The sequence below is a fragment of the Crocuta crocuta genome, unplaced genomic scaffold, assembly GCF_008692635.1.
Source record: "Crocuta crocuta isolate KB4526 unplaced genomic scaffold, BGI_CrCroc_1.0 scaffold548, whole genome shotgun sequence".
Classification (NCBI taxonomy): Eukaryota; Metazoa; Chordata; class Mammalia; order Carnivora; family Hyaenidae; genus Crocuta; species Crocuta crocuta.
Window position 1 is genome coordinate 1,120,109 of NW_027528725.1, and position 17,255 is coordinate 1,137,363.

Here is a 17,255-nt window from a genome sequence, read left to right on the forward strand (position 1 = left end):
AGCCACTGGAGGGGTGCAGGGGGAGACGCGGGGGGGGCTGGAGCCACTGGAGGGGCACAGGAAGCCTGCCTGGGGCGGTTAGAACCTGAGCTCGGCCACGTCGGGTCGCCAGGGAGAGAGTCCCAGCAGCGAGCCGCACAGCGTGGCCAGACCCGGGGAGCATGGGCTGAGAAGACATGCCTGGGTTGACTCTGCAAACCAAGACTGCCTTCGTGTTCTGTGTGTCAAGTGGAGATGGCCGTCCTCGCCCCCCAGGCTTGCTGGGAAGTGCTGGGCATCATGTCCGGTTCTGAACGGCAGCGCCGATCGCTGTTCTTTGGGGCCAGTGACTGGACCCTCATCTCTGGAGAACTGCGCCTCCCGTTCACTGCCTCTTGGCTCCTGCAGCTTCAGAAACGGCGTCCGACTAAGAAACCGCTCCTACGCAGAGACGGGCAAGAGGGCCATTGGTGAGCGGCAGAACCTTCGAGTCTGGAGAGTGGAGGCCTGGGGTCTCCTCTTACTTTTGCCGTTCATTCGCTGGCTGTGCGGCTGTGGGCAAGTCTCCGGAACCCTCTGCGTGTGTCAGGAACGGGGGCGCTGGTGAGCAGGGGTCAGAGACGTGTTGTGCCCCATCAGGCTCACAGCGTTGAAAACTGAAAGTGCGGCCTCCTCTCCCCCTTCCATCGAGGAAAGTAGACCGACTCTGAGTACAATTGTTGTCAGGCTTCATAAAGTTTACACAAAGCACATATGACAGTACTTTTTTAAAATACATCTAAGAGGGCTATTGAAATTTGATTGAGTACATTTTAAAGCACAGTTTGTGTCTTGGGGTTCCTGTGCTGGCTGAATCTATCTGTCCACACGGGGGTAGCCATCACACTGTCATCCCAAGTTCCAAGAGATGGACATAGGAGATGCGGGAGACGGGCCTTGTGTGTGCTGCTCACCTCTCCGTCTGAAAAGGTTTAGCTTGTCTCTTTTTTTCATTGTTTTTGAGCTCATTTATTTTGAGAGACCGAGTGGGCTAGGGACAGAGAGAGGGGAGAGAGGATCTCAAGCAGGCTTCGCACCATCAGCTCAGAGCCCGATTCGTGGCTCGAACTCACAAACTGTGAGATCGTGACCTGAGCTGAAATCAAGGGTCAAATGCTTGACCGACTGAGCCATGCAGGCGCCCCTAGTCTGTGTCTTTTGTCCTTCCTGAAAGGCCGGCCAGCCCAGTATCCAGCAGTGTCCTCTGGGACGGGACACAGCCACCCCCCGGGCGTGTCTCCCACCTAACTGCCTTTGAGAGAGTGTGTTGCCCAGGCTGTCTTTGTTAGACATCGTGTCGTTCATACTCTGCCTCCAGAAATGTTCGTGTGCATCTTTTTGGGGGAAAGCACTCCTTAAGTAGGGGTGGAGATAAGGTGTTATAACAAGATCATGCGGACATTCTTGATTCACATTTTCCCTCTCATTGTTATGATGAGAGAAACCGAGGCCTAGAAGGTAGAAGAAACTTCCTTCCACACCACCTCACTAGTCGATGATAGAACCAGGTCCAAAACTGGAGTCTGTGGACGTTGAACCTGGAGCGTTTTTTTTTTTTTTCTTTCCTCCCTTTCCCGCTCTGGTATGGCACTGAGCCTAGCTAAGTGAGGACTCACACGCAGCTTTACATCCTGGAATTCAAGGGAGTGCCAGTCTTTTACGAAGGGTGGAATCTTCCCCAGGACACTGGTGGATACCACACCTCACTGTCTGCCCTGATCCCATTTGTTATGAGGTCTTTGTAGTTTCTCCCCAGAAGGTGGCGCCAACCTTTTCCTTAGTTTCCGTGTGATTGAGACACTGAACTGGGTTTGCCGGATTGGGAAGAGTTCTTTGATGCCAGTTATTGTTTAGGAACATTTGCCTTTTGGGGGGGTTGTTGGGGGTTTTTTGGGTTGTTTTTTTTTTTTTTGGCATTAAAAAAATGTTTTCTTATTCAGCCAATTTTTCTGGTGTGTCTGTGACAGAGCCAAATCAAACTTTGTGTACTTAAAACAGTCCAAATTTTGACAAGTTCTGTGCTCTGAAAGAAACCTTATCTCTAAGCAAACATTCATCAATATTCTGAGTAATGATCTCATTTTGTAAAAAAGTCCGATAAGGAAACTCTGCTTTCCCTAGCTAGCTTCACTAACCTTGAAAGGAAAGAATCCCCACGTTTCTAACCAGACTGTAGCAAAATCAGACCTAGAACAATTTTGATCACGTCAAGGTGGATTATAACCTGCTTGCTGCTGCTGTCTCATAAATATGCCCCACACCACCCCCCTTTTTAAAACTCTTGCCACTTCTGGCCACCTTGTCTGCTATCCAGTATTGTTCTCCTTTCTTTCTGATGCCCGTGTTTACTTTTCCTCTCTGTTTGCTTACATTTATAATCTTCGCTTCTTACGTTACATAGAACACAGGGGCAGAACCTAAAGTTCACCCCAATTCAGGCGCCTTGCCAGACGTTGGGGGCTTGGCGCCGAGAGGGAAGTCCGTGGAACACCTAGCCCGCGCCTAGGCAGAAGCGGGGTCCGCCTTGGGAATCTTGCCGCAGCCTCCATTAAGAGAGACGGCCTCAAACTTGCCGCCTCGAAGTACACCTGCTGGCTTTCTGTTTTCAGACACTTTTCAGAAAACCTTTGTATGTTAGATGCGTTGGATTAAATGCTTCATGCAGGTGACATCAAGAATTGCTGGGGTTTTATACGAGGAAATTCTCCTTGCTTGTGGGTCTTGGCTCAGCAGATCTGAAAGTCTGCTGACCCGTGGCTCCCTGTGGGGTAGCTCAGTGTCACCTGAATGTCAGGAGAGTGCCGACAGGCTGGAGGGAAGGAAGGAAACCTTAGAATGGCGCCCTTGCGATGAGCCTGCCGGTATATTTCCATGTCTCACCAACACTCTCTGCATCCCAAGGGGCATGGGGCACTTGTCTGCTCCCGTCAGGACTGTCAGGTGGCACTGCCCGCACCTGACTCCCAGTCCATCTGCAGGGCCATCTCCTACCCACAGAGCTACCTCCCATTCCCCAGCGGGATCTTGACCATGGGCATCAGTGTTTTCTGCTTAGGACATCCCTGTGAGGTGATCCGGTATTTTCTGACCCTTCTGGTTTTGCCCCATGTTTAAAAACTAAGACACAAACTCCCTTCAGTCGGTGGCACTCAGCTTTCTGAGCAGTATGTTCGGACACTTGCAAACAGTAATTCCGTAATGCTTGGCTCTCCCAAGTACACCGGGGCCTGCAGCCACCTGAGGGACGCGCGTGAGCTGAGCAGGTGCAAAGGCACTTCATCGGAGGGTAATTGGTTGCACACTGGGAGCCCCTCTTCAAACAGTGGATTGCTAGGAAAACACTAGCCTGAACTAGTCTCCTTTACAAAGACAGAAGGGCCGCCTTCCCGGTGCGTCGCCTGGAGCGGGACCCTCCAGGCCTCCTACAGCTGACTTCGCCACAGCCCCAGGTTGCTGGCTTGGAGAGATCCTGCCTTCCCTCAGTTCCCGGGCCAGCTCTTCGGTGGACCAGTGGACTGAGTCCGTGCAGCCCAGTGGGTGTGCCCCAGAGGTGACTTTGCCGGTGCGATTGTTTTACCGAATCTGTACACCACGGGAGAGCACGTTTGACAAGCATTTGTTGAGCAGCTCGTGTATATTGGACGCTGTGCCGGGCAGGGGGGTAGAAAGGTAGCTGAGGTGGGAGCTTCCTTCAGGGAACTTACTGTCTAGTGGAAGAGTCCACCTGAGCAAGTGCAGCGGTGAAGGTGCGCACGCGGGACCCCGAGGGAGACCTGGCCCGCCCGACAAGAGAGCAGCAGTGAGCGACCCCCAGGAGCAGTGAAGGGGCTGGGTAGTCAAGGGCTCTGGGAAAGGACCGGCCGGGCATGGGCGGGGCCTACCCGTGGCTCAGTGTGACCAGGGCACGGGGACAGGGAGGGCAAAGACACCGCTCTGGATGCGGGCAGGAGGCCTTGCGTGCCGTATCGACACACGTGGGCCTGGTTTCAGGTTAGCTTTGGAGAGATTCTTGGGGGGTGGGCAGACCCACGTGATGCGCACACTAGCCAGTTCGGGGAGGGGGGGAGGTCCTCGGGACAGGGCCCTGCTCCCTGGCAGCCTAGGAACTCCCAGGTCCTCCGCTGTGCCTCCTGGTGGCCCCTTACCTGCCGTCCTTTATTTGTATGCTCTCTCTCTCCAAAGTCTACCAACATCAGTATTTCCTAAATCCCCATTTTAAACCTTGAGGTTCAGACCGACGGAGAGTCTTGCCAGAGCACTGAACTCAGATTTGTCTGCTGCTCTGTTATCAGAGGCCAAGAAGGTACCCCTGCGACGTGGAGCTGCCTCTCTTGGGGTGAAAGTTTAAAGGTCGTGCATGCACAGCAGGGCCGCACAGAGCTCTGCTTTGGGGGGACCTGTGTGGGAGAAGCTGCACTTCTCAGGGGATGGGGTTGGCAAGAAAAAAATCACAGCAGGCTTCCTGTAAATAGTGTCATTCTCGTGTGTATGTGAAGTGGAAGGTGCGGCCATCAATGAGACTGAGGACAGGTCCTGCTTGCTGCCTGGCCCAAACCATCCACTTACAGAGGGGAGCAGAGGCAAGGAGGGCTGGCCCCGCGTGGCCAAGGGCCCTGGGACTGGAGGACCCCCCAAAAAACACCCAGGAAGTCTTGTGCAGGCGTCACTTCTGCGTCCTGCCTCTTATCAACTTAATCTGATCCCGGCCGACTGCGAGCACTCCTCAGCCCCCGCCATCTGGCCCGCCCTGCCTGGCACCGTGTCATCCTGCCTCCTGTGACCTGAGCCCTGAGCCCAGGCCCTGACACATGGGGGTGAACGAGTGCGTGCATGATGCACAGAACGAGGCAGACGATGGAGGAGAAACTGCTCTTGTGGGCTTACTGGCAATAGGGTTCTTTGAAATTAAAATGGCCTCTGTACGGTGCTGTGCGCCCAAGCCTGAGCTTCCACGCGTGTAACAAGTGCAGACAGATCTTGGGTGTTCCTGACTTGTCTTCTCTCACATGCACAGCATTTACTCTTGGCCGTGCTGATCCTGGACCCCGTTTTGACTCTCAGAAGTATCGACGCGTAATCCCGATGTACGCCCCACGGGTGTATGCACTGTGTCCCTGAGCAGGATGGCCACGCGACGGGGCTGTGAGCTTACTTAATGAGACCCCTAGACTTTGGTCAGTGCCTTGAGGAGATAGCAGGTCCTTCCAGGGAAAGTTCCAAAGGCCTCTAACGAGAACTTTGAGAGTTCAGGAAGGTAGGCCTTCAAGTAGGAACGTACCCTCCCTCAGGCAGACAGAGTGAAGTTCAGTCCGTCTGTAAATGGTGAACACCCGGTATGTGCCAGGCCTTACTATGTACTTCGGGGTACTGCGGAAGTGCCCCAGCCCGTCTCCTAGGCCTTGGAGCCTGTTAGGGAAGAAAGAGATACACTTCGAAATGTTGGCAACAATGTAAAGCAACCGACGTGAGGTGCCAGCAATAGAGAAAAGCTCTACAAGTTGAGAAGGGGAGGTCATCCCGCCATGCAAGGAGGGTGCATGGTCGGCCACGTTGGTGTGAGGGTCAGCGAGTTTCCTGAATTGCACAAGAGAGCTTGCAGAATCAGGAGGTGAGCAGAAATAGCTGTAATTATTATAATGACCGTGACAACATTCTGTGTTACAATATAGAGGCATTGGGCTCAGCCAGCACCCAGGGGGTGCACTCCATGCTGGGGCTCAGATTCCGGCCCGGAAGATGAAGGCCACCTGCTCCCGGGGTGCAGCACCCCGTCCTCCCCACGCCCCCTGAACCAAGGGCTGAACCGTGAACTTTTCCTGATTTCAGAAACACACTTAAATTTTTATGAATGTTTTCCTTACCGTGAACTAATATTACTATAACAGTTTCTCATGGCAGTGTTTTAATATAAAAAATACGAATAGGAAAATAAAATTACCCATAATCTTGCCCCTCTAAGACAAGGCGGGAACATTTTTGTGCGTTTCCTTCCAGGTTTTCTGCAGTGTTAGATGCGGGGGTGTTGGGACGCGAGCAGCCCAGGGAGAGCTGTGCCATCAGTACAGCGTGACCAGCCCTAGAACTATCAGGCTTTTGTTTTAAGTTTATTTTTATTTATTTTGAGAGAGAGAGAGCAGGGGAGGGTAGCAGAGGGAAGGGGAGACAGAATCCCAAGCCATTGCGGGGCTCAGCCCCACGAACTGTGAGATCGTGACCTGAGCTGAAGTCCAGAGTCAGATACATCGATTTTTAAGTGAGATGAATTTGCGCCCCCTTGTGTTGGAAGAATTCCCTTTCCTGCTCAGAAAGCAGAGCGAACACACGGACCAACGCGGTACACTCTGGGAAGGGAGTCCTGTTCACCGGGTAGTGTCGCCCCAGCTAAACTGAGCTGCGGTTGTCCCAAAGCCGGGACTGCAGAGCCCCGAGATCTGACCCTGCCCCTCCTTGAGTGAGCGGGCAGTGGTCAGGGCCTTGCGGTGACCTCATGTGGTCTCCGTGTCCAAATTTTCCTGTACAGAGACTCTCTGAAAGCGCTTTCCTGTACAGAGACACCCCCCCAATCTGATTCGGCAGGGCCACAGTTGGGCCAGGGAACTAGCAGTTCCAGCACGTTCTCAGGAACGTCACAGGGGAGGCTGCACTTGGAGAGCCACTTCTCCGGGGTTTCCTGTGCAGTCTGCATTCCTGCCTTCCTGTGCCCCTTATCCCCGAAACCGCCTTGCTCCCGCTGACCTGTGCAGAGTTAGCCGAGGGCATTGGCTGACCTCCAGCATCGGGCTTCCGAAGCCAGGCGGCGAGGCCACTCAGTCTCTGGGAGCTCACGTGTTTGGGGCCCTGGTGTTTCAGGTGGTGCGAGCAGCCGAAGAGGCAGCGTCCACACTGGCCAGCTCCATCCACCCAGAGCAGTGCATCAAGGTCCTGTGCCCCATCATCCAGACGGCCGACTACCCCATCAATCTGGCCGCCATCAAGATGCAGACCAAAGTCGTGGAGAGGATTGCCAAGGAGTCCCTGCTGCAGCTCCTGGCGGACATCATCCCCGGCCTGCTGCAGGTGGGCCCATGGGGCCGGAAGGCCAGGTGTGGGGGCCGGGCCCTCCCCACTTGCCTGAGGGGCGGCCAGCGAAGGGCGGGCACTGGCCTGTGCTTCGCACCCGCCTCGGGCCCTCTGTTTTCCAACATGCCCTCCCCTGAGTGTGGCAGGAGTAGCTTCCCAGCAGCCTGGAGCTGTGGCTCCAGAACGAGCTTTCTGTTTGCTGGAAATATGTTTTGGTCATTTTTGCTGCTGTCGCTCACGCCTTCAGCAAACCCTTATTGCACATCTACGGGCCCCAGCCCCGGGCTGGGTGGCACATCCTTGGGCCCCAACCCCGGGTAGGGCGGGCTGTGGGAGTGCCAAACCCAGTAACGGTCCTTTCTCTGCTGTCCAGCAAATGTTTACTAGGAGCCTCTCAGTGCAAGGCATGGAGTTAGACTCTGGAAGATAAAAGACATTTGCAGCGCACAGCGTGTCCCCAGGGCTGTGTCAGCCTCCCGTGGGACAGGGTGTGACCCTGCGGGCAGCTGGCAATGGGGGCACCGAGTGCAAGTTACTCTAGGTGCGAGTGGGGGTTTCTGAGGCCAGAGGCCAAGAGGTGATTTCATAGGGAAGTATTCACAGAAGAGCTGGTGTAGACGTGGGCCCTGCAGGGAGTGGGGAAGGTGGAGAGAAATCAGCTTCATGTAGAATAAATGCTGCTGCTTGCCGAGCGCTTGGCTCGGGAGTTCAAGTGCAGACTCTTGGGACTGGGTTATCCCAGGCAGAGGGAGGACAGAGGCTGCAGCGTCCAGGGCCAGGCAGACCAGTAGACAGAGGCCCAGATGTAGACACGCAGGTATCCAAGCTATTTCTCCCTCAATTTCCTTCCCAGATCTCTCCCTCCCTCTCTTCCTCTCTCCCTCCCTCCCTCTCCCTCTCCTCTTCCTTCTCCCCCACCCATCTTTCTCTCTCTCAGTGTGTGAGGCAGCACGCTGTGCGGGGAGGGCCTCCCTTTCCCACCTGCAGACACCAGGCCAGCCACTCCAGACCCTGTGAAGCAGTGATGTCCCGGAGCCAGCGCTCTGCGGTTTCACTGGCATATGGCAGTCGTGTCGTGCTTGCCAGCGTCAAGTGCGAGGTTGAACCGTGAGGGTGTTTGTGGAGACACTGATGAGACATTGACCATGAGGCGGGTCTTTGATCTCCTCTCCTGTCCCTTCTGACCCCACAGGGCTACGACAACACCGAGAGCAGCGTGCGGAAGGCCAGCGTGTTTTGCTTGGTGGCGATTTATTCTGTAATCGGAGAGGAGCTGAAACCTCATCTTGCGCAGCTCACGGGGAGCAAGGTATATATGGTGTCCCGCGGGCCCGCTCGTCTGCTGCGGGCTCTCCCCTGTGCCCACTGCATTCCTCCTGCCTTCGTGCCAGCATCGCTGCGGGGGAAGGACAGGTCCCCACGTCCGCCGCCCTGTGCACAGAGCTCTCATGCCTAAAGCCGAGCCGCTGCCCCCCCTCCCCCATGTTGGAATTGGTGGAATAGGGAATAGCAGGCGGAGGAGAGCGGAGAGAGTGCCTGCTGGTTAAACATAAACTTTGGTCAGCTGAGCCAGCCCAGCGACAGCAGGGGGCGCAGGGGCCAAAGCCGAAGCCCGGACCTCCGCAGGCTGTGTGACAGGGCCACCAGGGGCTGCCCATGGGCAGTGCGGCCACATGGAGTTGAGGGCAGTCCGGGGAAAGCCTGCAGCCAGAGGTGCCCTGCTTGCTCCGTATGGAAGGGGCCCGTCTTTCCAGGCAGAACCGTTCCCGTGACATGACCCCTCGTCCCGGCCAGAGCCCGGCTTCCCCAAGTGCCGGCAAAGCCAGCAGGCCTCCCCCCTGCACTGCCAGCACTCCAGGCTGCCGCATCCTGTCCTGGGCGTCATGGGGCAGGGTGCAGCGCCCCTGATGGCCCCCTGGGTTCCAGTAGTGTCCACCCCTCAGTCGTGACAGTCTCTGTTGAGGCTGCATGCAGCCAGGGAACCCCTGCCTGAGCACCCCGCCCTTACTGCCTGAGAACCTTCCTGCAGACAGAGCTCAGCGCTGGGTGGAAAGGAGGTTGGGGGGCCGCCCCGCCTGACTGTGTTTGCCCTCCCTTCTCCCTCTCTTTCCTCCTCACTGACCTTCCCTAGCCACCATCTGGAAGCCCCTGAGCCAAGAGTCCCCAGCAGTGTGCTAGGCCAGGGACCCTCCTCTGTCTCGGGCCTCCATTGGCTTGTTCTAGGCAGTTCTGGCAGCAGCAAGAACTGGAGGACCCTATCCGTGAAGGGATTCGAGTTGTACGGTTCAGCTCGGATAACAGTAGACCCGAGTTTTGTCTGCCAGGCAAACTGTCCCGCCCCCTCACTTGCCTCTTCTGCTAACGGACAAGAAGACAGTGTTTTTCTCGTCCCTGTTGTGCAGCCGACCTGCTGGCGTTGCTCTCAGCAGCAGCCTCGGCTCCTGAACCCTGTCCTGACCTGCACCAGTTACAGCTCCGGTCCGTCGGAGGGCGTGGGGAGGCCACTCGGCAGCCCACTTCATGCCGCGCTCCCAGTCCTCAGCTGTGGCAGCTCCGACGCGTCAGCGTGCGCTTCATAGACGCGGCCGCACCTCTCCCACCCGACGTCGGTAGCTGCAGACGGTGCCAACACGGCCTCGGCTTCCTAGACAAGAAACACCGTCTAGAGCTGTGGCTTCCTCATTCTCAGCATCGTGTGGCCCGTCAGAGCACTCTTCCATTGCTTACTGTGATACCCAGCTCCATAGAGAAAGGCCCCACGTAGGTGGTGGCCAGGACACGCAAGGCCGTTTTGAGAGTGTTCCATTGCTGTGGCAGCGGGGTCTATCATCAGGTCTGGGGTGAAACGCCCTGCCTTCTGGTCTCTACCTGCCCCCCCCAGTCATGTGACCTTCAACAAACTCGCTTTTCTTTTCCTCAGTTTTTTAAAAATGGTGGCAAAATGCTCGTAACAAAATTTCCCATCGTACATGTTTGAGTGTACCATCTGGTGTTAACACACTCAACAGCGTCAGCATCCTCACCGTCTGTCTCTAGAATGTCTTCCGTCATGGAAAACTGGAACCCTACCCCCGTCGAGTAGTAATCCCTCATTACTCTGTCCTCCTGGCCCCTGGCCACCACCGTTGTACACTAGGCCTCTCTCAGTTTGACTACTCAGGGCCCTCATAAAAGTGACACCATCTGTCTTTTTTGTGACTGGCGTCTGTCACTTAGAACAATGTCCTTGCGGTTCATCCATGTTGTAGGTTTGTCAGAATTTCTTTCCTCTTTGAGGCTGAGTGATACTCCATTACATGCTCATACCACAGTTTGCTGATCGATTTTTTGGCAACGGGCGCCTGCGTTCTTGCCATCTTTTGGCTGTTGTGAATAATGCTGTTGTGAAAACACGGGTACAGGTACATCTGAGACTCCGCTTTCAGTTCTTTTGCATATACACGCAGGACTGGAATTGCTCAATTCTGTAACTTCTCCACAGCGGCTGTGCCCTTTCATGTTCCCACTGACAGCACCCGAAGACCTCAGTTTCCCCACATGCTCACCAGCACTTACTGTTTTCTCTTTCTTTGGTGGTAGCCACCCTACTGGCTGATACGAGGTGGTGCCTCAGTGTCGTTTTGATTTACATTTCCTTAATGTTCTGTTACATTGAGCATCTTTTCATGCTGGCCAGTTGTGCATCTTCTTTGAAGAAATGTCTGTTCAACTCCTTTGTCCATTTTTGAATTAGGGTTTTTTTTTTAATTGTTGAGTTTTAGAAGGTCTCCATATACTTTGGATATTAATCTGTCTTTTGATGCATAATTTTTTTAAATTTTCATGAAGTCCAATTTATGTTTCTAGGAACTTGTCCATTTCACCTGGGTTACCTAATTTGCTGGTGTACATTTATTCATAGTGCTTTTAAGTTTATTGACTTTAATTTTTTTTTAATGTTTATCTTAGAGACAGATAGAATGCAAGCTGGGGAGGGGCAAAGAGAGAGAGAGAGAGAGAAAGGGAGACACAGAATCGGAAGCAGGCTCCAGGCTCTGAGCTGTCAGCACAGAGTCTGATGGGGGTTGAACTCATGAACCATGAGATCATGACCTGAGCTGAAATCAAGAGCTAGACGCTTAACTGACTGAGCCACCCAGGCACCCCTCATAGAGTTCTCTTATAATCTTTTTTTATTTCTGTAGAATCAGTAGTAATGTTCCCACATTCATCAATGATTTTAGTAATTTGAGGAGTTTTTTTTCCTTAGGAAACTGAGCTAAAGATCTGTCAATTTTATTTTAATCTTTTCAAAGAACCAACTTTTGGTTTCATTGATTTTTCTCTATTGCTTTTCTATCTCATTTATCACTGTCCTAGTCTTTTTTATTCTCTCCTTCTGGGTTTAATTTATTCTCTTTCTAGCGCAAGATGTAAAGTTAGGTGATTGATACGGGCTCTTCTTTTTTTAATCTAAGCTACACATTTCCTTTGCACTACATTTCTTGCATCCCATAAGTTTGGGTATATTGTTTTCACTTCGATCTGTCTCAAGATGTTCTCTAATTTTCCTTGTAATTTCTTCTTTGACCCACGGGCTCTTTACCAGTGTGTTGCTCGGTTTCCACAGATTTGTAAACTTTTCAGTTTTCTTCCTGTTACTCATTTTTTACTTCATCCAGTCCAGAGAAGACACTCTGTGAAATATCTGTCTTTGTGAATCTATTGAGACCATGTAGCCTTATGATAGTCTTTTCTGGAGCCTGGGCCAGGTACACTTAGGAAGAATGTGTATTCTCTTGTTGGGCAGAGTGTTCTAGATGTGTCTTGTTAGAGCTAGTGGGTTTATTGGGGTGTGTAAGCCTTTGATTTCCTCGTCATCTTTCTGGTTGTTCTGTCCATCATTAAGGACAGGGTACTGACATCTCCAAGTGAACCCTTCAGTTCTGTCAGCATTTCCTTCTTATATTTTGCTGGCATGGTATTATACACACAACTATTGTATCTTCTTGGCATATTGACTTTTTATTAATATATAATGACCTTGCTTTCTTGTAAACTTTTTGATTTAAAGTCTGTTCTGTCTGGGACGTCTGCATGACTCAGTCAGTTAAGCATCTGACTTCGGCTCAGGTCAGGTCATGATCTCACAATCAGTGGGTTTGAGCCTCCCGTCGGGCTCTATGCTGACAACTCAGAGCCTGGCGCCTGTGTCGGATTCTGTGTCTCCTCATCTCTCTCTCTGCCCCACCCCCACTCACATTCTCTCTCTCTCTTTCTCTCTTCCCCAAAAATAAACACTTAAAAAAAAAAACAAAAAACAGCTTTAAAGCCTGTTTTGCCCACTATATTTGCACAGCCACCCCTGCACCCTGGTTACTGTTCGCATCAAGTCTCTCTTTCCAGCTTTTAACTCTTGACCGCTTTGTGTCTCAGTAGACCAGAGTGAGCCTCGTGTTGACAGTGTAGAGCCTGGACAGTGTTTCCTTAGCCATCCTGCCCCCGCTGTCTTGTGCCTGGAGAGGGTCACCATTTCCCTTTGAAGGGATGCTTGCCGCTGAGGAGAGACCATTGTCGTAGGCCGGCCTGCTTTTGCAGGGCACCGTGGGCCTTTCCTGTCCCGTTTCTCTGCGGCGTTCGCTTTTGGTACTGACATGTTTTAGTTCCCTCCCGTTTCCTTTTCTGTATGTTCTGCGGCTGTTTTCTTAGCAGTTGCTGTGGGGATTACACGTGATGTCCTGAGGTTGTAACGCTCTATGGTGTGAATTCACACCAGCTTATGGGGCGAGCGTCTAAACCCCAGCCTGTCATTTGTAAGACCAGAGCACCTGTTCTGCTTCCATCAGAGCATTTTTGTGAGGCTCAAACACGACCAGCAGTAAAAGCTCCGTGTGAACTATGGGACACGGACATGTCGTTACCTGTTACCATTGTCTCTTCGTACCTGCACCTGCGCTCTGGGCCGCACGAGTGGATACATCCATGGTTTTGATCACAAATCAGTATGACGGTGTTTGCAACTCATTTTTAATCAGGCTTTCACAGAAACACAACTGCCTTGTCTCGTAGAACATTTTTTCTTCTTTAAAACAAATCTACGATGCAACAGGTTCGTGTTAGGAACACTGGCTGTCTTCGCTGTACCACCGAGGCATGTGGGAAACGTGAAGCTTTGTCCCGCCCTGGGGCAGCAGGACCGCGTGTGGGGACAGGGCCGACCGCGAGCGGGGACGGGGCTGATGGCGAGGAGGCCTGCACAGCGGCCCGGGGAGGGGGGCTGGTTCTGGGGCCCCGTGGTCCATGACACCGCAGGCTGGCACTTCACCTCTGGAGCAGGGTGTCACTGGCATCCGGCTGGCCCTGGCCACCTCACACTGAGCCTAGAACATTGGAATCCCCGTGTGAAATGCTGGCGCTGCCCTCAGAGCACAGTTCTGTTAGAAGGTTTAAGATTTTTAAAAATCAACATGGCAGGGGTCACCTGAGTGGCTTCCTTGGTTGAGCTTCTGACCCTTGATTCCCACTCAGGTTGGGATCCTGGGGTGGTGGGATTGAGCCTTGTGTTGGGCTCTGCGCTGAGCATGGAGCCTGCTTGTGATTCTCCGCCCGCCTGTCTCTTTCTCGCTCTCCCTCCCCTCTTTGCCCCCTCTCCCATTTGCATGCTCGCTCGCTCTCACTCTCTCTCTCTCACTAAAAAATGATTTTTAAGAGTGGGGAGTGAAAAGCAAATGGTGACATACTCCACGCAGTCACAGTAGGACAGCACTACGGAGACTGGCGTGGAGACCCCAGGGAAGGGCCCTCTGGGAGGCCACACGCATGGCTGTTATTTCCGCCTCCGCAGCTACCTTTGCGCGAGCGGTCAGGGAGACAACCTTTCCTAGGAGCTCCGCACAGTTGTGTTCCGGTCCCCACTGGTGGTTGGAGGCCCACGTTGCCACGTTGCCACGTCCCACACCCTGAGCCTCTCTGCCTGGGTCTCCGTGGAGACCAGCCTCTCCTCCCTCGGACTGGCTTGCAATTGTTTCCGCATCACGGCTCGCTCAGAGCTGTGGATAGTAAATATTTCCTGATTCCCTTAACCTTGCACGCTGTGTGTTACATGGATTGTTGTGGGCATTCTGCTTCCACAAACACTGGTTTCTTTTTGTTTTTAGTATGAGCAGGCAAATTGTCAGCATAACATATTAACTTAGTGGCACTTGACAAGTATTTAAGAACCTACCATGTTGTGCGGTGTTTTACGTATTTGGAAGGTCTGGGGGTTCACGGTAAAAGCATAGCAGATCTCAAAAACAGCTGCTTTCATCGTGGAGCGCCGTGCCCCTCCGAGGGGACGAGACTTAATGACAGGGTTGGCCTCAGCGAGCTCTCCTCTCGCCAGAGGGAGCAAGCAAGTGCACCACTAACTCCAGCGCCAGGTGACAAGCGCTGAGTGGCCGTGAGGCTCCCATGGCACAGGGGCTAAAGAAAGGAACGGGGTGTCCCGATGAGCAGATGGGGGGAGGCTGTGGAGGCGACCTGGCAGACAGGTCTCAGACGCCACGGCCCTTGGTCAGCCCAGATGGGGCAGAGGAAGGTGTGCGTGCAGAAGGAGCAGCTGCAACAGAGATGGGAAGGTCAGAAGACTGACCTCAGCCTTTCCCAGCAACCTCAGCCCTGGGGAGCTGCGCCTACGTCCTTCTTTCCCTGCCAGCCTGCGTGGGCCATTGGCCACAGTGGCCCTTCACTCATCTGCTTCTGTGAGCCCTTGCCCCCTCCCCCCCCCATTTTCATTCCTTGGAGAAAANTGGCTAAGACCCCCTCCCATTGCTGTGGCCCTCACCCTGGGCAGGTGTGTGCCGGATGCGTGTGTGTCGTGAATTTCTCAACCAGGGACAACGGACATGCTCTTTTCTGTCATCTGGGTGGTTTTTTTTGTTTTTTTGCCTTAAAACACCAGAAATTTATCCTGTTATAGTTCTGAAGGCCAGGAATCCAAAGTCAGTATCACTGAGCCTTAAACAAGGTGTCAGCAAAGATGCATTTCTTTTTTTCTTTTTTCCTTTTTTTTTTTTTAAATTTCCATCCAAGTTAGCACATAGTGTAGCAATGATTTCAGAAGTAGATTCCTTACTGCCCCTGACCCATTTTGCCCATCCCCCCTCCCACAACCCCTCCAGCAACCCTGTTTGTTCTCTATATTTAAGAGTCTCTTAGGTTTTGTTCCCCTCCCTGTTTTTATATTGTTTTTGCTTCCCTTCCCTTATGTTCATCTGTTTTGTATCTTAAAGTCTTCATATGAGTGAAGTCATATGATATTTGTCTTTCTCTGACTAATTTCACTTAGCATAATACCCTATAGTTCCATCCACGTAGTCGCAAATGGCAAGATTTCATTCTTTTTGATTGCTGAGTAATACTCCATTGTATATTCACACATCTTTTTATCCATTCTTCCGTCGATGGACATTTGGGCTCTTTCCGTACTTTGACAGCGCTGCTGTAAGCACTGGGGGGCATGTGCCCCTGTGCATCAGCACTCCTGTATCCCTTGGATAAATACCAAGTAGTGCGGTTGCTGGGTCATAGGGTAGTTCTAGCTTTAATTCCTTGAGGAACCCGCACAGTTTTCCAGAGCAGCCGCCCCAGCCTGCATTCCCATGGGGTTTTTTCACCTTCTGCCCCCCTGACTGCTTTCCTCCTGCTGACCCGTTTGCGTCTTCTCTTCGCAGATGAAGCTCCTGAACTTGTACATAAAGAGGGCCCAGACCACCAACAGCAACAGCAGCTCCTCCTCTGACGTGTCCACACACAGCTAATGGCGGCACCAGAGTCTCCTTGTGTCGCCCTAGAAGCAATCGGTGGTGCCTCTCAGAGACCTCTCCCCACCCTCCCCCTCATCGGCTGCCCAGTCAGTACAAGGAGGCCCGCAAATATTTATTACAATCAGTATTTTGGTCCCTTCCAGCTTTTGTGTAGAATCTTACTGGTATTGAATGTAAAGGAAGCAAGGCCTGCACTGCAGTCTTCATAGAAACGAATGGAATAAGAAAAGAGCCATACTTAGCCATGTCCCGTTCAGCCTGCTGAGATCACACTCCCGTGNCGGGTAGAAGGTAGCATTTTCTCCTAGTTGACAGCAGTTGAGGAGGGTATGTTCACTCGTGCTTCTGTCTCATCTCGCTTGCTTCCTTCTGGATCCGGCCTGCGACAGCGGGAAGGGGCGTCCGTCCTTCAGGTGCGCTGCGAGAGCTGCTGAGAACGTGAGTCCCACCCCGGCGGGAAACAGGGAAGCCTCAAGGCGGCCTGTGAACAAACACGTGGGATTTTGCTTGGACCCTTTCTGGACCAGAGGCCCCTTCCCGGATGGCCCCCACGGCCTTTGAACACTCCACTCGTGCTGTCCACACCCAGAGCTTCTACTCGAAAGCACTCTCTCTCTCCTCCGTTTAAATCCAAACAGAGAAGCGAAGGTAAATCTCTAGTCTCCGTTGTCGGTGCCTAAAATGGCGCTGCGTGAAGCCCGGAAGACAGCGCGGAGGCGAGTGTGTCTGCGTCACCACCCAGGTGCTGGGGCCCTGTTGCTGCGTCAGGGTCTTCGGGCTCGGCGCCGTCCCCTTTCCTCGCCTCGCTCCCCCCCCCGAGCGGAGCCGCTCGGCTAGGAGGTGTTCTCCGTCAGCCCGACGAATGGCGGCTCTGCCTGCCCAGGCTTGACTTCATGGCTTAATCTGGGATTAGGATCAGGGGCAAGTTAGACACACCAGGTATCAGAATCGCTTTTTTAATATTATGGACGGAAGTACTTCATTGGTTATCTGTTGAAATAGTTTAAGGAGAAAGTAATGGTGAGCGGCAAACTACGAAAAACAGGATTTGAAACACAGTTTTAAAGTTCCTTCGCTGAGAAATTACCAGAGAAACTACCCTTCCTAACCATTTTTCTTAAGGGTTTGATTGCTCCAATGAGAGGAACTATAAAGATTTAGAGTCTGGCTAAATAAGTTTTGAGTAAAATTGTTAAAGCCAAGTGGAAATTCTCAGTGCAGTCAGGAACCTTCTCTCCTCTCTCTAAACTGGCCTGGGTTTCCCTGGGGAAATGCTGTGCTGGTGTTAGTGTGTAACGAGGTGTTTGCTGAGCCCCCCCGCAGCCAGCAGCACCGAGAAGCAGAGACTGTGGGTCGTCCCCGCTGACGCCCCCTCANGCTGTAGCACCTGGA

General features: G+C 52.9%; 1 protein-coding gene across 19 annotated transcripts in view; it reads left to right on the plus strand.

Annotated features, from left to right (window-relative positions):
• Nucleotides 1-16,005, plus strand: part of CLASP1 (cytoplasmic linker associated protein 1) — a 269,221-nt gene extending 253,216 nt beyond the window's left edge. For all 19 annotated transcript variants that reach the window (XM_077755273.1, XM_077755291.1, XM_077755272.1 and 16 more), the window contains 3 exons: nucleotides 6,868-7,074; nucleotides 8,270-8,386; nucleotides 15,771-16,005. In XM_077755273.1, the coding sequence (XP_077611399.1) occupies nucleotides 6,868-7,074; nucleotides 8,270-8,386; nucleotides 15,771-15,857 (411 nt within the window). In that variant the 3' untranslated portion in view covers nucleotides 15,858-16,005. The remainder of the gene's footprint in view (nucleotides 1-6,867; nucleotides 7,075-8,269; nucleotides 8,387-15,770) is intronic.
• The last annotated feature ends 1,250 nt before the right edge of the window (nucleotides 16,006-17,255 follow it).